Below are 18,890 nucleotides of genomic sequence, written 5' to 3' on the forward strand. Positions count from 1 at the left end.
AATGAAAAGATGCTCAACATCATTAGTTATGAGGTAAATACAAATTAAAACCAAAATGAGATAGCAACACACAACTATTAGCATGGCTAAAATTATAAAAATGTCAACACCAAGTGTTGCTGATGATGTGGAGCAATTGCAACTCTCATATGCTGCTCATAAGAATGTAAAATAGTACAACTGCTTTGGAAAGCAGTTTGGCAGTTTCCTAAAGGTGTAATGTACATATACATAAGACCCTGTCATTCCACTCCCTGTGAAAGCCTATGTCCACACAAAGACTTGAGCATGAATATTCATAGCAACTTTTTTGCAATGGCCAAAACTAGAAACAACCCAAAAGTGCACTGACAGGTGAATGAAAAGACAAATCACCATACAATAGACTATTATTCAGCAATCAAAAGGAAACAAAAAACTATTGACCCATACAACAACATGGATGGCTCTCAAAATAATTATGTTAAGAGAAATAAACCAGGCCAAAAAGTTTGCAAACTGTATGGATCTGTTTATAAAAATTCCCAACAAATTTATAGTGGCAGAAAGCAGATCAATGGTTAACTGGAGACAGGGTGGTGGGTGGGATGTGGCAGGGAAGGGCAGGAAGGAATGTTCACATTGCAGGATAAGGAGACTCCTAGGGTGCTAGATATATTCTTGATTGTGGTAATGATCTTATTAGCATAATGTATGTCAAACATGTCAAATTGTTCACTTTAAATATGTTCAGTATATTGTAAGCCAATTATGCCTTGATAAGCTTCTTTAAATAATATTTAAATGAGCCCTAATTCATAAATGTGGTGAAATAAGTACTGTAATAAGGGAATGGTGATAAGCTCATTTTGTTCCCATTTTAGGAGAGAATATTTATATTGTCATAAGTTCTGCATTAAAATTGAGAATTTTAGTGAAAAATAGAGCTTTTCCCCTAAGATCAGGAACAAGACAAGCATATCCACTCTCACCACTTCTATTCAACATAGTACTGGAAGCCCTAGCCACAGCAATCAGACAAGAAAAAGAAATAAAAGACACACAAATTGGTAAGGAAGAAGTAAAACTGTCACTATTTGCAAAGGACATGATACTATATATAGAAAACCCTGAGGATTCCACCAAAAAAACTACTGGAACAGATAAATGAATTCAGTAAGGTCACAGGATACAAAATTAATATACAGAAATCAGTTGCATTTCTATACGCTAATAATGAAGTAGCAGAAAGAGAAATTAAGAAAACAATCCATTTACAATTGCACCAAAAATAATATAATACCTAGGAATAAACTTGACCAAGGAGTGACAGGTCTGTACTCTGAAAACTATATAACATTGATGAAAGAAATTGAGGATGACAAACAAATGGGAAGATATTCCATGCTCATGGATTGGGAGAACAAATACTGTTAAAATGTATTCCCAAATCAGCACATTTAATGCAATCCCTAACAAATACCAACAGTATTTTTCACAGAACTAAAACAAATAATCCTAAAATTTGTATGGAACCAGAAAATACTCTGAATAGCCAAAGCAATATTGAAAAAGAAGAACAGGACTACCTGGGTGGCTCAGTTCGTTAAGCGTCTGACTCTTGATTTCTGCTCAGGTCATGATCTCACAGTTGTGAAATTGAGCCCCATGTCGGGCTCCACGCTTGGTTGTGGAACCTGCTTAAGATTCTCTCACTCCGTCTCCCTCCCCCACCCCCCCCAGCTCTCTCTCCCTCTCTCTCTCCCTCTCTCTCTCAAGAAAAAGAAGAACAAACCCAGAAGTATCACAATCCCAGTTTTCAAGATACTGCAAATCTATAGTAATCAAAGCAGTATGGTACTGGCACAAAAATAGACACATATATCAATGGAGCAGAATAGAGAACCCAGAAATAAACTCATGATTACATGGTCAATTAATCTTCAACAAAGGAGGCAAGAATATGCCACAAGAAAAAAGACACTCACTTCAACAAATGTTGGGAAAATTGGATGGCTACATGCAAAAGAATGAAATTGGACCACTTTTTACACCACACACAAAAATAAACTAAAATTGACTTATTTATTTTTAAAGGTTATTTTTTCCTTTGAATGGGCCACACTTTCCTATTTCTTTGTATGTCTTATGAATTTTTTGTTGAACACTGGAAATTTAAATCTAATAATGTGGTAACTCTGGAAATAAAATTTTCCCTTCTCCCCAAGTTTTGCTGGTTTTTGTTATTTTTATTTGTTTATTGTAGGCTGCCTCTGTGCTGAGGATCAACTTGAGGCATACATTTACTGTCCTCTTAGGTCTTTTCTAGACTTCTTCCTGGGCACAAGTGGTCACTTTTTAATTTTACTTGTATATATAGCTATTTTTGAATGCCCTAGTTTTAAATATGTCTGGCTCCTAAAAGGGGAAAAATGAAAAAAATGGAGTGGAAAAAGAGTTCTGGTGTTTTAAGGCCCTCTGAAGTCACTTCAGCCAGAGGGGAGGGGCTTGGAACAATGCAGGGATGTACAACAACACTTGCTGTCTTCCCCTTTGCACCTCTGTGATCAGAAGCAGCAGTCAGTGATCAAAGACCTCCAATATTTGGATAACAGGTTTCTTTCCCCCAGCCAGCATCCCCTAACCTGTATGCAAGATGCTCCAGAAATATGTGACTGGGAGTGTATGATGGGTAGCTGCTACTACTGGGTAGTGCTAAGAGCTGAAATTGACCAAAGCTAAACACAATTTACCATGCAAGTCACCCCCTGGAATATGCAAGCCTTCAACAGATTTCAGAGTTCAAAAACAGACACATTCTATGAGTGCAGTTTTGTTGTTTAGGGGGAAGACAGATCCCCATTGCTGCTTATTCTGCCATCATCCTAGAATACTGTTACATTTATTTCTGCTCTGATCTTTATTATTTCCTTCCTTTTGGCTGTGGGCTTAGTTGTTCTTGTTTTTCTAGTTCCTTAAGTTGTTAAGTTAGATTGTTTGAAATCTTTTTTTCTTGATATAAACATTTATTGCTATAAACTTCCTTCTTAAAATTGCTTTTATCATACCCCAGTTTTGGTACATTGTGTTCTCATTTTTGTTTGTCTAAAGATACTTTCCAATTTCCTTTTCTGTTTCTCAACTGTTTTTGTTGAGCTTTGTTTTTTAATTAAGGTATAATTAATCTACAGTGTTATATTAATTTCAAGTGTATAACATCGTGATTCAACAACTCTATATGTTATGCTATGCTCATTCCAAGTGTAACTACCATCCATCACCATACAATGCTATTATGGTACCCTTGACTATATTCACTGTGCTATACCTTTAATACCATGACTTATTCATCCCATTAGTGGAATTACTGGATCATATAGTGTTTCTTTTTAATTTTTGAAGGACCTCCATACTATTTTCCACAGTGGCTTACACCAATTTACATTCCTGACAGTGCATAAGGACTCCTTTTCTCCACATCCTCACCAACATTTGTTATTTTTTGTTTTAATTCTAGCCATTCTGACAGGTATGAGGTGTGGTTTTGACTTGCATTTCTCTAATGATTAGGGATGTTGGGCATCCTTTCATGTGTCTATTGACTATCTGCAAATCTTCCTTAGAAAAATATCTATTTGGGTCCTCTGCCAATTTTTAGTTGAAATATTTCTTTTCTTTTCTTTCTTTCTTTCTTTTTTTTTTTTTTGGTGTTGACTTCTGTAAGTTCTTTATATATTTTGGATTTTAAGTTCTGATTGGATATATGATTTGCAAATATCTCCCATTCAGTAGGTTGTCTTTTTGCTTTGTGGCCCAAGATGTGATCTATCCTGTATAGTGTTCCACGTGCACTGGAGAGGAATGTGTATTCTTGTGCTGTTGGATCAAATGTTCTGTATGTGTCTATAAGGTCCATTTTCTCTATTGTGTTATACAGGTAAGCTGTTTCCTTATTGATTTTTCCATCCAAATGATCTATCCATTGTTGAAAGTGAAGTATTGAATTCCTACTATTATTATATTGCTCTGACTTTGCCCCTTCAGTTTTGTTAGTACCTGGTTTAAATATTTAGGTGCACCAATGTTGGGTGCAAATAAATTTACATTTCTTATATCCTCTTAATGAATTGACCCTCATACTATACAGTGACCTTCTTTGTCTCTTATGACCAATTTGGCCTGAATGTCATTTTATCTAATATAAGTATAGCCACTCCTGCTCTCTTTTGGTTACCATTTACTTGTAATATATTTTTCAATACCTTTACTTTGTGCCTATGTGTCCTTAAAGCTGAAGTGAGTCTCTTAGCAGCAGCATACTGTTAGATCTATTTTTGTTTTTAGATTTTATTTATTTTAGAGAAAGAGAGAGAGAGCATGCATAAGCTGGGGAGGAGGGGCAGAGGGAGAAACAGATTCCCCACTGAGCAGGGAGCCCAATGCAGGGCTTGATCCCAGGACCCTGGATCATGACTTGAGCTGGAGGCAGATGCTTAGCTGACTGAGCCACCCAGGCACACCTGGATCTTATTTTTTTATCCATTCAGTCACTGTGTCTTTTGATTGGAGAATTTAATCCATTTACATTTGAAGTAATTACAGATAGGTAAGGACTTACTATTGCCATTTTAACAAAATTTATCATTCTCACAGTTCCTAAAGATAAAGCACAGAATGCCACATAGGGCCACGAGGAAAAGATACCAGGGTGGTCAGAAGGCAGAACACAGGAGTTGGGGAGCACTTAGGCCTTGCCTTTTTTGGGGTTTCCATCAGAAAACAAGGCAGAGCAGGGTAAACAACCCAGGAATGGCTAGTTTGAGTGATAGTTTGATTTTTGCAGGCTTTGGGCTAGAGGTGGTTTCTAGTTGCCTGGTCCCTGGTTCTGGGATGATTACAGCAGAGGAATATTGCCTCCTGGGGTGTATGGGTCAGTTAGAGGAGATAGGGCTGTGGATTTAGCCCTTGAGTTTGCAGATCAAAAGCATCCTCCCAGCTGAGATCTTACTATCTCTAAGAACAGACTAGCCCTGGGAGGGGCAGTCTTCAGATAGAAAGGTTTTTTAAGATGTTGAAATACTAGAATATACAGAAAATTAAAAATATATAAACAATACAGAGCCTTACCTGGTCTCAAGTCAGTACAGTCCTTATTGAATTAAAGTGATTTGTCAGTTACCAATTTGTCAGGCAGAGAGAAGAGTGAATTTTTTCAGGGGACTATAATGGCATAATTGCCTTACACACAATGTCTGAAAGTTAAAGTTGTATTGCTAGGTAATATTGCTAGGTAATACTCTTGCATTCCTGAGATACGACTTATTTGATCAAAATATTTTTTTAGTTGGTTGTTTATAGAATATACTATTAAATTAAGCTAGCTAATACTATAGTTAGACTTTATGTACTCACATTGATTTAGTAGTTCTAGACTCTTATGACTGCATCCATACATGCATCTCCAGGTTTTTGTGGAGGAGAAGGGAAACTGAAAGTTGCACTTTCTACCCAATACTGACAAACTAAAAGATTCCTATTTAAATATTCTTTATTTCTGTTTATTTGCAGGTCAATATGGTCCTGGCTTGTCCACACTTCTGGCTGGGTTTTTTCATAGTCCCCACTGTGTGCCTGATTCTAAATTTAATATGGAAATCGTAAGTTGAAAAATGAAGTAGTAATCAAAAGATACGTTGTCATAGTTAATTGCCCTTTTCCAATTATATGGTTTTCAAGTTAAATTTAAAAATCTGCCATTTTATGAATATTAAAAGTCATGGAACTTTTAGAGGAAGTAAATGCCCTGTGCCTTTGCCACTGATTTACCAGCAATCAATTTAGGGAAAAAAAAAAAAAAAAGATGGAATCAAAATTCACAAGAGGTAAAATTTGTAGTGATATTACCTAGCTTGTGATTTTTTTCTGAACGGTCATCCATTTACTCTTTAGAAGTGGGACTTATATAACTTCTATCCACTTTAGAGTAACCAAAACCTGATATCAGAGGGTCACAGATTAAAAGCTAATAATAAGAAATAGGAAGATATTCAAATTAGAAAGACATTCTTCACTTTTTAAAAGCATTTGGAATAAGAATCTGTCAAATATAGTTCTCCCAGAATATGTAACTATTAGATTACAGAATCCTCCCACTTTTTTTTTTTTTTATCCAACAGGGAAAAAAAGCTTTAAACTAAGGTGCTAGAAATCCCTGAAATCCCTAATGTGGGACAAAAAAATCCATGAAATTACAAGATTTTAAATCAGAAATAACTTACATAAGGTCATTGTACATAATCTGCAACATAGAGATCTGAAACATTACAAATTTCAAACTAAGAAACAGAGAAAGGAATATTCTAGAAGGGATAATATTAATTTTGCTTTTTAATGTCCAATTCTTCCTTAATCCTTCTATGTATCAGGGCGAACACAATTATTTGAGAAAATGTGCCCTTAGATCCAAAGAGATGTACAAATGAGTATTTGGAACATAATTTGTTTAGAAATTGGGTACCACCTACAGGCATTTAAATGGATTCCTCTGGAAGTGAGGGCTGAGATGCATCTGCCACTACTGTTTTCCAGGAAACTTTGCCTAGTAAATTCCATAGTTATGTAAGGATACCAAATTTTTGCTTGATAATGTGTAACTGTGAGATGGCTAAAATTTAATACTAATATCCCTGAAAAATTTTTGGAAAGTGATCCATGGTATTGAAAGAAGGTCTTAACTTGGATCTTTTAAAACCTATGATCTCACTCATATGTGGACCATAAGGAATAGCACGGAAGACCATAGGGGAAGGGAGGGGAAACTGAAGGGGGAAATCAGAGAGGGAAACAAACTATGAGAGAATCTGGACTCTAGGGAAACAAACTGAGGATTTTAGAGGGGAAGGGGGGTGAAGGGATGGGAGAGCCTGGTTATGAGTATTAAGGAGGGCACTTGTGGTGATGAGCACTGGGTGTTATAAGCAACTAATGAATCATTGAGCACTACATCAAAAACTAATGATGTTATTATAGCCACCACTAACTGAAGATAATAAAAATAAATAAATAAAAATAAAATCTGTGGGGGAGGAGCAAGATGGTAGAGGAGTAGGAGACCTAAGTTTTGTCTGGTCCCAGGAATTCAGCTAGATAGGGATCAAACCATTCTGAACACCTACGAACTCAACAGGAGATTGAAGAAAAGAATAGCAACAACTCTCTGAACAGAAAAGCGACCACTTTCTGGAAGGTAGGACGTGCGGAGACGTGAATCGGAGGCGATATTCGGGAAGATAGCGGGGAAGGGGGCCTCTGTCAGCTGCTACCAGCAAGTGATAGAGCAGCAGAGCACAAAATCGGAACTTTTAGAAGTCGGCTCTGCTGAGGGACATTGCTCCAGTGGCTAAGCGGGGGGTGGTACCCTCCCCAGGACAGTGTGGTCTCAGGGCCCTTGGGGTCACAGAAAGACCGGGGGTGCCTGAGTGTGGCAGAGCTCCCAGATACCGGAGCGGGGAAGCTGGCTGCAGAGATGGAGCAGAGGCACAGGCTCTCAGCTCGGGGTTGCCATAAACCGTGATCTGCAGCACAGTCGGGCCACTGCTCCTCCAGCAGAGACCCAACAAGCGGCAGATCCGGGGAGACTCCCCTTCCTCCCCCAGAGCGGAGTGGGAGTCCACTGCATGGGTCTGCTGGGTTTGGAGACTCCACACGGGGTCGTGCACCAGAGATAGAAATGCTCGGTCACAGGCCGGGTGAGCATGGAGTGTGGCCAGAGACCGGGGAGACGGGAGTGACTGACTGCTTTTCTCTGGGGGTGCACTGAGGAGCGGGGCCCCGAGCTCCCGGCTCCTCCGGCTCCTCCGTGGCGGAGATTGGGAGGCCACCATTTTCACTCTCGGCCTCCAAAGCTGTACGGAAAGCTTGCAGGGAACAAAAGCTCCCGAGAGCAAACCCGAGCAGATTACTTAGCCCGGACCGGCAAGGGTGGGGCAATTCCGCCTCCGGCAAAGACATTTGGGAACCACGGCAACAGGCCCCTCCCCCAGAAGATCAGCGAGAACAGCCAGCCAAGACCAAGTTTACCGGTCAATAAGAACGGCAGAACTCCAGCGCTAGGGGAATACTGCATATAGAATTCATGGCTTTTTTACCATGATTCTTTAGTCTTTCAAAGTTAATTTTTAAAATTTTCTTTTTTTTAAATTTTTCTTTTTCCCCTTTTCTACCAACATCTTATCAATCCCTTTTTAAAAAATCTTTTTTATTTTTCATTTTTAGGGACATATTCTAGCCCTTCATCCTAGTTAACCTTATTTTCGGTATATATATATAAGTTGTTCTCTCTTTAAAATTTTGGGATATGGGAACAGGAGGGGGGAAAGATGGCGGAGGAGTAGGGGACCCTATTTAAACTGGTCCCTGGAATTGAGCTGGATATCTACCAGACCACTCTGAGCACCCATGAAACCAGCCTGAGATGTAAGAAGATCTGGATATCTACAAACAAAATATTGCACGCAGTTGGTTTCGAGGTACGAAGCAGGGAGCCGTGATTCTGCAGGCAGATATCGGAGGATAAACAGCAGCGGGAGGATGCCTGGCCACGGGGATCCTACACCACCGGTGAGTGACAGCCTCGCGCACTGGGGACCAGGAACAGACTCGCAGACTGGTAGCAGCGGGGAAAGGACTTTAGGGCAGCCCCCAGGGTGGAAACCCGGAGCGGCGGGGTCGCGCCTGCGAACTGCAACCCCCGGGGCGGAATCCCGGAGCAGCGGGGTTGCGCGTGCGCAAACTGAGAGCGGCTGGCGGTTTTAGAAGCACAAAGGGCAGAGATGTACCGACCTGGAAGCAGGACTGGGGGCGCTGCGGAGGGGCGCACAACCCAGGCCGCTGCAGTTTATAGCAGCATGGACAGAAACGGAGACGGTGTGGCCTGGAGAGCTCACTGAAGAACAGACTGTGATCTCTCTGCTCTGAGGCAGAGGGCTGGAAACCGTCTCTTCTGCTCTGACTCACGGAAGAGACGTGGAAAGCCACCAGAGAACAAAACCCCAAAAACTGATTCCCGCTGAGCCCATCCCCCACCAGAGGGGGGCAGGGCAATTCCACCCAAATGGGGTTGCCTGAGTAACAGTGCGGCAGGCCCCTCCCACAGAAGAGAGGCTGGGAAAACAAGAGGCCAGCAACCCTAAGGTCCCAAGAAAACAGGTGCATCTTGCTTGGGTTCTGGTCAATAATTTGGACCCTATACATTCCCTCAAACACCCATCAACAGAATGACTAGGAGGAGCCCCCAAAATAGAAAAGACTCAGAGATTATGACTTATGCTGCAGATTTACAAATGGATGCAGATATAACCAAGATGTCGGAGATGGAATTCAGGCTAGCAATTGTGAAGACAATGGCTAGAATGGAGAAATCAATTAATGGCAACATAGAGTCTCTAAGGGCAGAAATGAAAGGTGAATTGGCAGAACTTAAAAATGCTATCAATGAGATCCAATCCAATCTAGATAATCTAACAGCTAGGGTAACTGAGACAGAAGAGAGAATAAGTGACCTGGAAGACAATATAATAGATAAAAAGGGAAAAGAGGAGACCAGGGAAAAACAACTCAGAATCCATGAAAATAGAATCAGAGAAATAAGCAACACCATGAAGCGTTCCAATGTCAGAATAATTGGAATCCTGGAGGGAGTGGAGAGAGAGAGAGGACTAGAAGATGTATTTGAGCAAATCGTAGCTGAGAACTTCCCTAATCTGGGGAATGAAACAAACATTCATGTCCTAGAGGCAGAGAGGACCCCTCCCAAGATCAAGGAAAACAGGCCAACACCCTGGCATGTGATAGTAAAACTTGCAAATCTTAGAACCAAGGAAACCATCTTAAGGGCAGTTAGGGGGAAGAGATTCCTTACGTACAGAGGGAGGAACATCAGAATAACGTCAGACCTATCCACAGAGACCTGGCAAGCCAGAAAGGCCTGGCAAGACATATTCAGGGTACTAAATGAGAAGAAAATGCAGCCAAGAATACTTTATCCGGCAAAGCTTTCATTTAGAATGGATGGAGAGATGCAGAGCTTCCATGACCAGCAGAAACTGAAAGAACAGGTGACCACTAAGCCGGCCCTGCAAGAAATATTAAGGGGGGGTTCTATAAAAGGAGAAAGACCCCAAGAGTGATATACAATAGAAATTTACAGGGACAATCTATAAAAACAACGTCTTCACAGGCAACATGATGACAATTAATTCATATCTTTCAATAATCACTCTCAATGTGAATGGCCTAAATGCTCCCATAAAACGGCACAGGGTTGCAGATTGGATAAAAAGACAGGACCCATCCATATCCTGTCTACAAGAGACTCATTTTGAACCTAAAGATACATCCAGACTGAAAGTGAAGGGATGGAGATCCATCTTCCATGCCAGCGGACCTCAAAAGAAAGCTGGGGTAGCAATTCTTATATCAGACAAATTAGATTTTAAACTAAAGTCTGTAATTAGAGACACAGAAGGACACTATATCATTCTTAAAGGGTCTATCCAACAAGAAGATCTAACAATTGTAAATATCTATGCCCCCAACATGGGAGCAGCCATCTACGTAAGCCAACTGTTAATCAAAATAAAGAGTCATATTGATAACAATACGTTAATTGTAGGAGAGCTCAATACTCCACTCTCAGCAATGGACAGATCATCTAAGCAGAAAACCAACAAGGAAACAAGAGCTTTGAATAATACATTCACCAGATGGACCTCATAGCTATTTACAGAACATTCCACCCTAAAACAACAGAATACTCGAGCGCACATGGAACTTTCTCCAGAATAGACCACATACTGGGTCACAAATCAGGTCTCAACCGATACCAAAAGATTGAGATTATTCCCTGCATATTCTCAGACCACAGTGCTCTAAAACTGGAACTCAATCACAAGAAAAAATTTGGCAGAAATTCAAACACTTGGAAGCTAAAGACCACTCTGCTCCAGAATGTTTGGGTCAACCAGGAAATCAAAGAAGAACTTAAACAATTCATAGAAATCAATGAGAATGAAAACACATTGGTCCAAAACCTATGGGATACTGCAAAGTTGGTCCTAAGGGGGAAATACATAGCCATCCAAGCCTCACTCAAAAAAATAGAAAAATCCCGAATTCACCAACTAACTCTACACCTTAAAGAACTAGAGAAAAAGTAACAAATGATGCCTAAGCCACACATTAGAAGAGAAATAATTAAAATTAGAGCAGAGATCAATGAATTAGAAACCAGAAACACAGTAGATCAGATCAACGAAACTAGAAGTTGGTTCTTTGAAAGAATTAATAAGATGGATAAACCACTGGCCAGACTTATCCAAAAGAAAAGAGAAAGGACCCAAATTAATAAAATTATGAATGAAAGGGGAGAGATCACGACTAACACCAAGGAAATAGAAACAGTTATTAGAAATTATTATCAACAACTATATGCCAATAAACTGAGCAATCTGGATGAAATGGAGGCCTTCCTGGAGACCTATAAGCTGCCAAGACTGAAACAGGAAGAAATTGACAACCTGAATAGGCCAATAACCAGTAACGAGATTGAAGCAGTGATCAAAAACCTCCCAAAAAACAAGAGTCCAGGGCCTGAGGGATTCCCTGGGGAATTCTACCAAACATTCAAAGAAGAAATAATACCTATTCTACTGAAGCTGTTTCAAAACAGAAGGAAAACTTCCTAACTCATTCTATGAGGCCAGCATTACCTTAATCCCCAAACCAGGCAAAGACCCCATCAAAAAGGAGAATTTCAGACTGATATCCCTGATGAATACGGATTCCAAAATCCTCAACAAAATCCTAGCTAATAGGATCCAACAATACATTAAAAGGATCATCTACCATGACCAAGTGGGATTTATCCCCGGGATGCAAGGGTGGTTCAACATTCGCAAATCAATCAATGTGATAGAACACATTAATAAGAGGAGGGAGAAGAACCATATGGTCCTCTCAATTGATGCAGAAAAAGCATGTGACAAAATACAACATCCTTTCCTGATTAAAACTCTTCAGAGTATAGGGATAGAGGGAACATTCCTCAAGTTCATAAAATCCATCTATGAAAAACCCACAGCGAATATTATCCTCAATGGGGAAAAGCTGAGAGCCTTTCCCTTAAGATCAGGAACACGTCAAGGGTGCCCACTGTCGCCACTATTGTTCAACATAGTACTAGAAGTCCCAGCAACAGCAATCAGACAACAAAAAGAAATAAAAGGTATTCAAATTGGCAAAGAAGAAGTCAAACTCTCTCTTTTCACAGACGACATGATACTTTATGTCGAAAACCCAAAAGACTCCACCCCCAAATTGCTAGAACTCATACAGCAATTCAGTAATGTGGCAGGATACAAAATCAATACACAGAAATCAGTTGCTTTCTTATACACTAACAACATAACTGTAGAAAGAGAAATTAGAGAAACGATTTCATTTACAATCGCACCAAAAACCATAAGATACCTCGGAATAAACCTAACCAAAGAGGTAAAGGATCTATACTCTAGGAACTACAGAACACTCATGAAAGAAATTGAAGAAGACACAAAAAGATGGAAAAATATTCCATGCTCATGGATCGGAAGAATAAACATTGTTAAAATGTCTATGCTACCCAGAGTAATCTATACCTTCAATGCCATCCCGATCAAAATTCCAATGACATTTTTCAAAGTGCTGGAACAAACAATCCTAAAATTTGTATGGAATCAGAAAAGACCCCGAATCACCAAGGAAATGTTGAAAAAGAAAAAGCTGGGGGCATCACGTTGCCTGATTTCAAGCTATATTACAAAGCTTTGATCACCAAGACAGCATGGTACTGGCACAAAAACAGACATATAGACCAATGGAATAGAATAGAGAACCCAGATATGGACCCTCAACTCTATGGTCAAATAATCTTTGACAAAGCAGGAAAAAACATGCAATGGAAAAAAGACAGTCTCTTCAATAAAAGGTGCTGGGAAAATTGGACAGCCACATGCAGAAGAATGAAACTCGACCATTCTCTAACACCACTCACAAAGATAAACTCAAAGTGGATGAAAGACCTAAATGTGAGACAGGAATCCATCAAAATCCTAGAGGAGAACATAGGCAGTAACCTCTTTGACATTGGCCACAGCAACTTCTTTCAAGATACATCTCCAAAAGCTAGTGAAACAAAAGCAAAAATGAACTTTTGGGACTTCATCCAGATCAAAAGCTTCTGCACAGCAAAGGAAACAGTCAACAAAACAAAGAGGCAACCCACAGAATGGGAGAAGATATTTGCAAATGACACTACAGATAAAGGGCTGGTATCCAAGATCTATAAAGAACTTCTCAAACTCAACACCCAAAAAACAAATAATCAAGTCAAAAAGTGGGCAGAAGATATGAAAAGACACTTCTCTGAAAAAGACATACAAATGGCTACAGACACATGAAAAAATGTTCATCATCATTAGCCATCAGGGAAATCCAAATCAAAACCACATTGAGATACCACCTTACACCAGTTGGAATGGCAAAAGTGGACAGGGAAAGAAACAACAAATGTTGGAGAGGTTGTGGAGAAAGGGGAACCCTCTTACACTGTTGGTGGGAATGCAAGTTGGTACAGCCACTTTGGAAAACAGTGTGGAGGTTCCTCAAAAATTTAAAAATAGAGCTACCCTATGACCCAGCAATTGCACTCCTGGGTATTTACCCCAAAGACACAGATGTAGTGAGAAGAAGGGCCATATGCATCCCAATGTTCACAGCAGCAATGTCCGCAATAGTCAAACTGTGGAAAGAGCCGTGATGCCCTTCTACAGATGAATGGATAAAGAAGATTTGGTCCATATAAACAATGGAACATTACTCAGCCATCAGAAAGGATGAATACCCAACTTTTACCTCAACATGGATGGGACTGGAGGAGATTATGCTAAGTGAAATAAGTCAAGCAGAGAAAGTCAATTATCATATGGTTTCACTTATTTGTGGAACATAAGGAATAGCACGGAGGACATTAGGAGAAGGAAGGGAAAAATGGGGGGGGGGCATTAGAGGGAGAGATGAACCATGAGAGACTATGGACTCTGAGAAACAAACAGGGTTTTAGAGCGGAGGGGGGAGGGGGGATTGGTTAGCCTGGTGATGGGTATTAAGGAGGGCACGTACTGCATGGAGCACTGGGTATTATACGAAAACAATGGATCATGGATCACCACATCAAAAACCAATGATGTAATGTATGGTGACTAACATAACATAATAAAATAAAAAAAATTTTTAAAAAGTGGGGGATATGGTTTCTTCCAACAGACCAAAATATACCCTAAATCTCTAGTGTATGGCTTTGTTCTAATCTCCTGCCTGATCACATTCTCTCCCCACCTTTTTTTTTAAATTCCTTTTCTTTCTTTTTCAAACCAGCTTCTTAATTTCTTTTATAAAATCTTTTATACTTTTCATCTTTATAGTCATATTCCATCCCTTCATCGTATTTACTCTTATTTTTGTACATATATATGTTTTTCTTTCTTTACAACTTTGGGAGGCACTTTTTTCTAACAGACCAAAATATGCCCAGAATCTAGTGTGTGGCACTGATCTATGCACCAGCCTGATCATATTTGATCATATTCTTTTTTTTTAATCTTTTTTTTCTTTCTTTTTCTTCTTTTCTTTCTTTCCCTTTCTTTTCTCCCAGTTTCAGGTCTCTTTTCCTTTGTTTGGTGTACATTTTTCTGGGGTCGTTGTTACCCTGTTAGCATTTTTTTCTCTCATTCATCTATTGTCCTCTGGACAAAATGACAAGATGGAAAAAATCACCCAGAAAAAAGAACAAGAGGCAGTACCGACTGCCAGGGACCTAATCAATACGGACATTACTAAGATGTCAGAACTAGAGTTCAAAATGACGATTTTAAAGATACTAGCTGGGCTTGAAAAAAGCATGGAAGTTATTAGAGAAACCCTTTCTGGAGAATTAAAAGAACTGAAATCTAACCAAGTTGAAATTAAAAAGGCTCTTAATGAGGTGCAATAAAAAATGGAGGCTCTAACTGCTAGGATAAATGAGGCAGAAGAGAGAATTAGTGATATAGAAGACCAAATGATGGAAAATAAAGAAGCTGAGAAAAAGAGAGAGAAACAACTACTGGATCATGAGGGCAGAATTCGAGAGATAAGCGATACCATAAGACAAAACAATATTAGAATAATTGGGATCCCAGAAGAAGAAGAAAGAGAGAGAGGGGCAGAAGGTATATTGGAGCAAATTATAGCAGAGAACTTCCCTAATTTGGGGAAGGAAACAGGCATCAAAATCCAGGAGGCACAGAGAATCTCCCTCAAAATCAGTAAAAATAGGTCAACACCCCAACATCTAATAGTAAAACTTACAAGTCTCAGAGACAAAGAGAAAATCCTGAAAGCAGCTCAGGACAAGAGATCTGTAACCTACAATGGTAGAAACATTAGATTGGCAACAGACCTATCCACAGAGACCTGGCAGGCCAGAAAGGACTGGCATGATATATTCAGAGCACTAAATGAGAAAAATATGCAGCCAAGAATACTATATCCAGCTAGGCTGTCATTGAAAATAGGAGAGATACAAAGCTTCCAGGACAAACAAAAACTAAAGGAATTTGCAAACACGAAACCAGCCCTACAAGAAATATTGAAAGGGGCCCTCTAAGCAAAGAGAGAGCCTAAAAGCAACATAGACCAGAAAGGAACACAGACAATATACAGTAACAGTCACCTTACAGGCAATACAATGGCACTAAATTCCTATCTTTCAATAGTTACCCTGAATGTAAATGGGCTAAATTCCCCAATCAAAACACACAGGCTAGGGTGCCTGGGTGGCTCAGTTGGTTAAGCGACTGCCTTCGGCTCAGGTCATGATCCTGGAGTCCCTGGATCAAGTCCTGCATCGGGCTCCCTGCTCGGCAGGGAGTCTGCTTTGCCCTCTGACCCTACCCCCTCTCATGTGTTCTCTCTCATTCTCTCTCTCAAATAATAAATTAATTAATTAATTAAAAAATCTTAAAAAAAAAACACACAGGCTATCAGATTGGATTAAAAAACAAGACCCATCGATATGCTGTCTGCAAGAGACTCATTTTAGACCCAAAGACACCTCCAGATTGAAAGTGAGGGGGTGGAAAACCATTTACCATGCTAATGGACACCAAAAGAAAGCTGGGGTGGCAATCCTTATATCAGACAAATTAGATTTTAAACCAAAGACTATAATAAGAGATGAAGAAGGACACTATATCATACTTAAAGGGTCTACCCAACAAGAAGATCTAACAATTATAAATATCTATGCCCCTAACTTGGGAGCAGCCACTTATATAAGCCAATTAATAAAAAAAGCAAAGAAACACATCGACAACAATACAATAATAGTGGGGGACTTTAACACCCCCCTCACTGAAATGGACAGATCGTCTAAGCAAAACATCAACAAGGAAATAAAGACTTTAAATGACACACTGGACCAAATGGACTTCACAGATATATTCAGTACATTCCATCCCAAAACAACAGAATGCACATTCTTCTCTAGTGCCCATGGAACATTCTCCAGAATAGATCACATCCTAGGTCACAAATCAGGTCTCAACCGGTACCAAAAGATTGGGATCATTCCTTGCATATTTTCAGACCACAATGCTTTGAAACTAAAACTCAATCACAAGAGGAAAGTCGGAAAGAACTCAAATACATGGAGGCTAAAGAGCATCCTACTGAAGATGAATGGGTCAACCAGGAAATTAAAGAAGAATTAAAAAAATTCATGGAAACCAATGAAAATGAAAACACAACTGTTCAAAAGCTTTGGCATGCAGCAAAGGCAGTCCTAAGAAGAAAGTATATAGCAATACAAGCCTTTCTCAAGAAACAAGAAAGGTCTCAAATACACAACCTAACCCTACACCTAAAGGAGCTGGAGAAAAAACAGCAAATAAAGCCTAAACCCAGCAGGAGAAGAGAAATAATAATCAGAGCAGAAATCAATAAAATAGAAACCGAAAGAACAGTAGAACAGATCAATGAAACTAGGAGCTGGTTCTTTGAAAGAATTAATAAGATTGATAAACCCCTGGCCAGACTTATCCAAAAGAAAAGAGAAATGACCCAAATAAATAAAATCATGAATGAAAGGGGAGAGATCACAACCAACACCAAAGAAATACAAACAATTATAAGAACACATTATGAGCAACTCTATGCCAGCAAATTAGATAATCTGGAAGAAATGGATGCATTCCTAGAGATGTATCAACTACCAAAACTGAACCAGGAAGAAATAGAAAACCTGAACAGACCTATAACCACTAAGGATATTGAAGCAGTAATCAAAAATCTCCCAATAAACAAAAGTCCAGGGCCAGATGGCTTCCCAGGGGAATTCTACCAAACATTTAAAGAAGAATTAATACCTATTCTTCTGAAACTGTTCCAAAAACTTGAAATGGAAGGAAAACTTCCAAACTCTTTTTATGAAGCCACCATTACCTTGATCCCAAAACCAGACAAAGACCCCATCAAAAAGGAAAATTACAGACCAATATCCTTTATGAACATGGATGCAAAAATTCTCACCAAAATACTAGCCAATAGGATCCAACAGTACATTCAAAGGATTATTCACCATGACCAGGTGGGATTTATCCCTGGGCTGCAAGGTTGGTTCAACATCTGCAAATCAATCAATGTGATACAATCCATTAATAAAAGAAAGAACAAGAACCACATGATCCTCTCAATAGATGCAGAAAAAGCATTTGACAAAGTACAGCATCCTTTCTTGTTCAAAACTCTTCAGAGTATAGGGATAGAGGGTACATACCTCAATATCATAAAAGCCATCTATGAAAAACACACAGCAAATATCATTCTCAATGGGGAAAAACTGAGAGCTTTCCCCCTAAGGTCAGGAACGCAGCAGGGATGTCCACTATCACCACTGCTATTCAACATAGTATTAGAAGTCCTAGCCACAGCAATCAGACAACAAAAACAAATAAAAGGCATCCGAATCAGCAAAGCAGAAGTCAAACTCTCACTCTTTGCAGCTGATATGATACTTTATGTGGAAAACCCAAAAGACTCCACCCCAAAACTGCTAGAACTCATACAGGAATTCAGTCAAGTGGCAGGGTATAAAACCAATGCACAGAAATCAGTGGCATTCCTATACACCAACAACAAGACAGAAGAAAGAGAAATTAAGGAGTCGATCCCTTTTACAATTGCACCCAAAACCATAAGATACATAGGAATAAATCTAACCAAAGAGGCAAAGAATCTGTCCTCAGAAAACTATAAAATACTCATGAAAGAAATTGAGGAGGACACAAAGAAATGGAAAAACGTTCCATGCTCATGGATTGGAAGAACAAATATTGTGAAGATGTCAATGCTACCTAGAGCAATCTACACATTCAATGCAATCCCCATCAAAATACCATCCACTTTTTTCAAAGAAATGGAACAAATAATCCTAAAATTTGTATGGAACCAGAAAAGACCCTGAATAGCCAGAGGAATGTAGAAAAAGAAAAGCAAAGCTGGTGCCATCACAATTCCGGACTTCAGGCTCTATTACAAAGCTGTCATCATCAAGACAGTATGTACTGGCACAAAAACAGACACACAGATCAGTGGAACAGAATAGAGAGCCCAGAAATGGACCCTCAACTCTATGGTCAACTAATCTTTGACAAAGCAGGAGAGAATGTCCAGTGGAAAAAAGACAGTCTCTTCAACAAATGGTGTTGGGAAAATTGGACAGCCACATGCAGAAGAATGAAACTGGACCATTTCCTTACACCACACACAAAAATAGA

At 39.5% G+C, this 18,890-nt stretch overlaps 1 protein-coding gene across 1 annotated transcript in view; it reads left to right on the top strand.

The window, feature by feature from the left end:
- LOC118541633 (phospholipid-transporting ATPase IB-like) overlaps nt 1-5,640 on the top strand; it is a 158,438-nt gene extending 152,798 nt beyond the window's left edge. Inside the window, 1 exon segment of the mRNA XM_078070016.1 lies at nt 5,548-5,640. Within this exon segment, the coding sequence (XP_077926142.1) occupies nt 5,548-5,640 (93 nt within the window).
- The last annotated feature ends 13,250 nt before the right edge of the window (nt 5,641-18,890 follow it).

The sequence above is a fragment of the Halichoerus grypus genome, chromosome 4 (assembly GCF_964656455.1).
Source record: "Halichoerus grypus chromosome 4, mHalGry1.hap1.1, whole genome shotgun sequence".
Taxonomy (NCBI): domain Eukaryota; kingdom Metazoa; phylum Chordata; class Mammalia; order Carnivora; family Phocidae; genus Halichoerus; species Halichoerus grypus.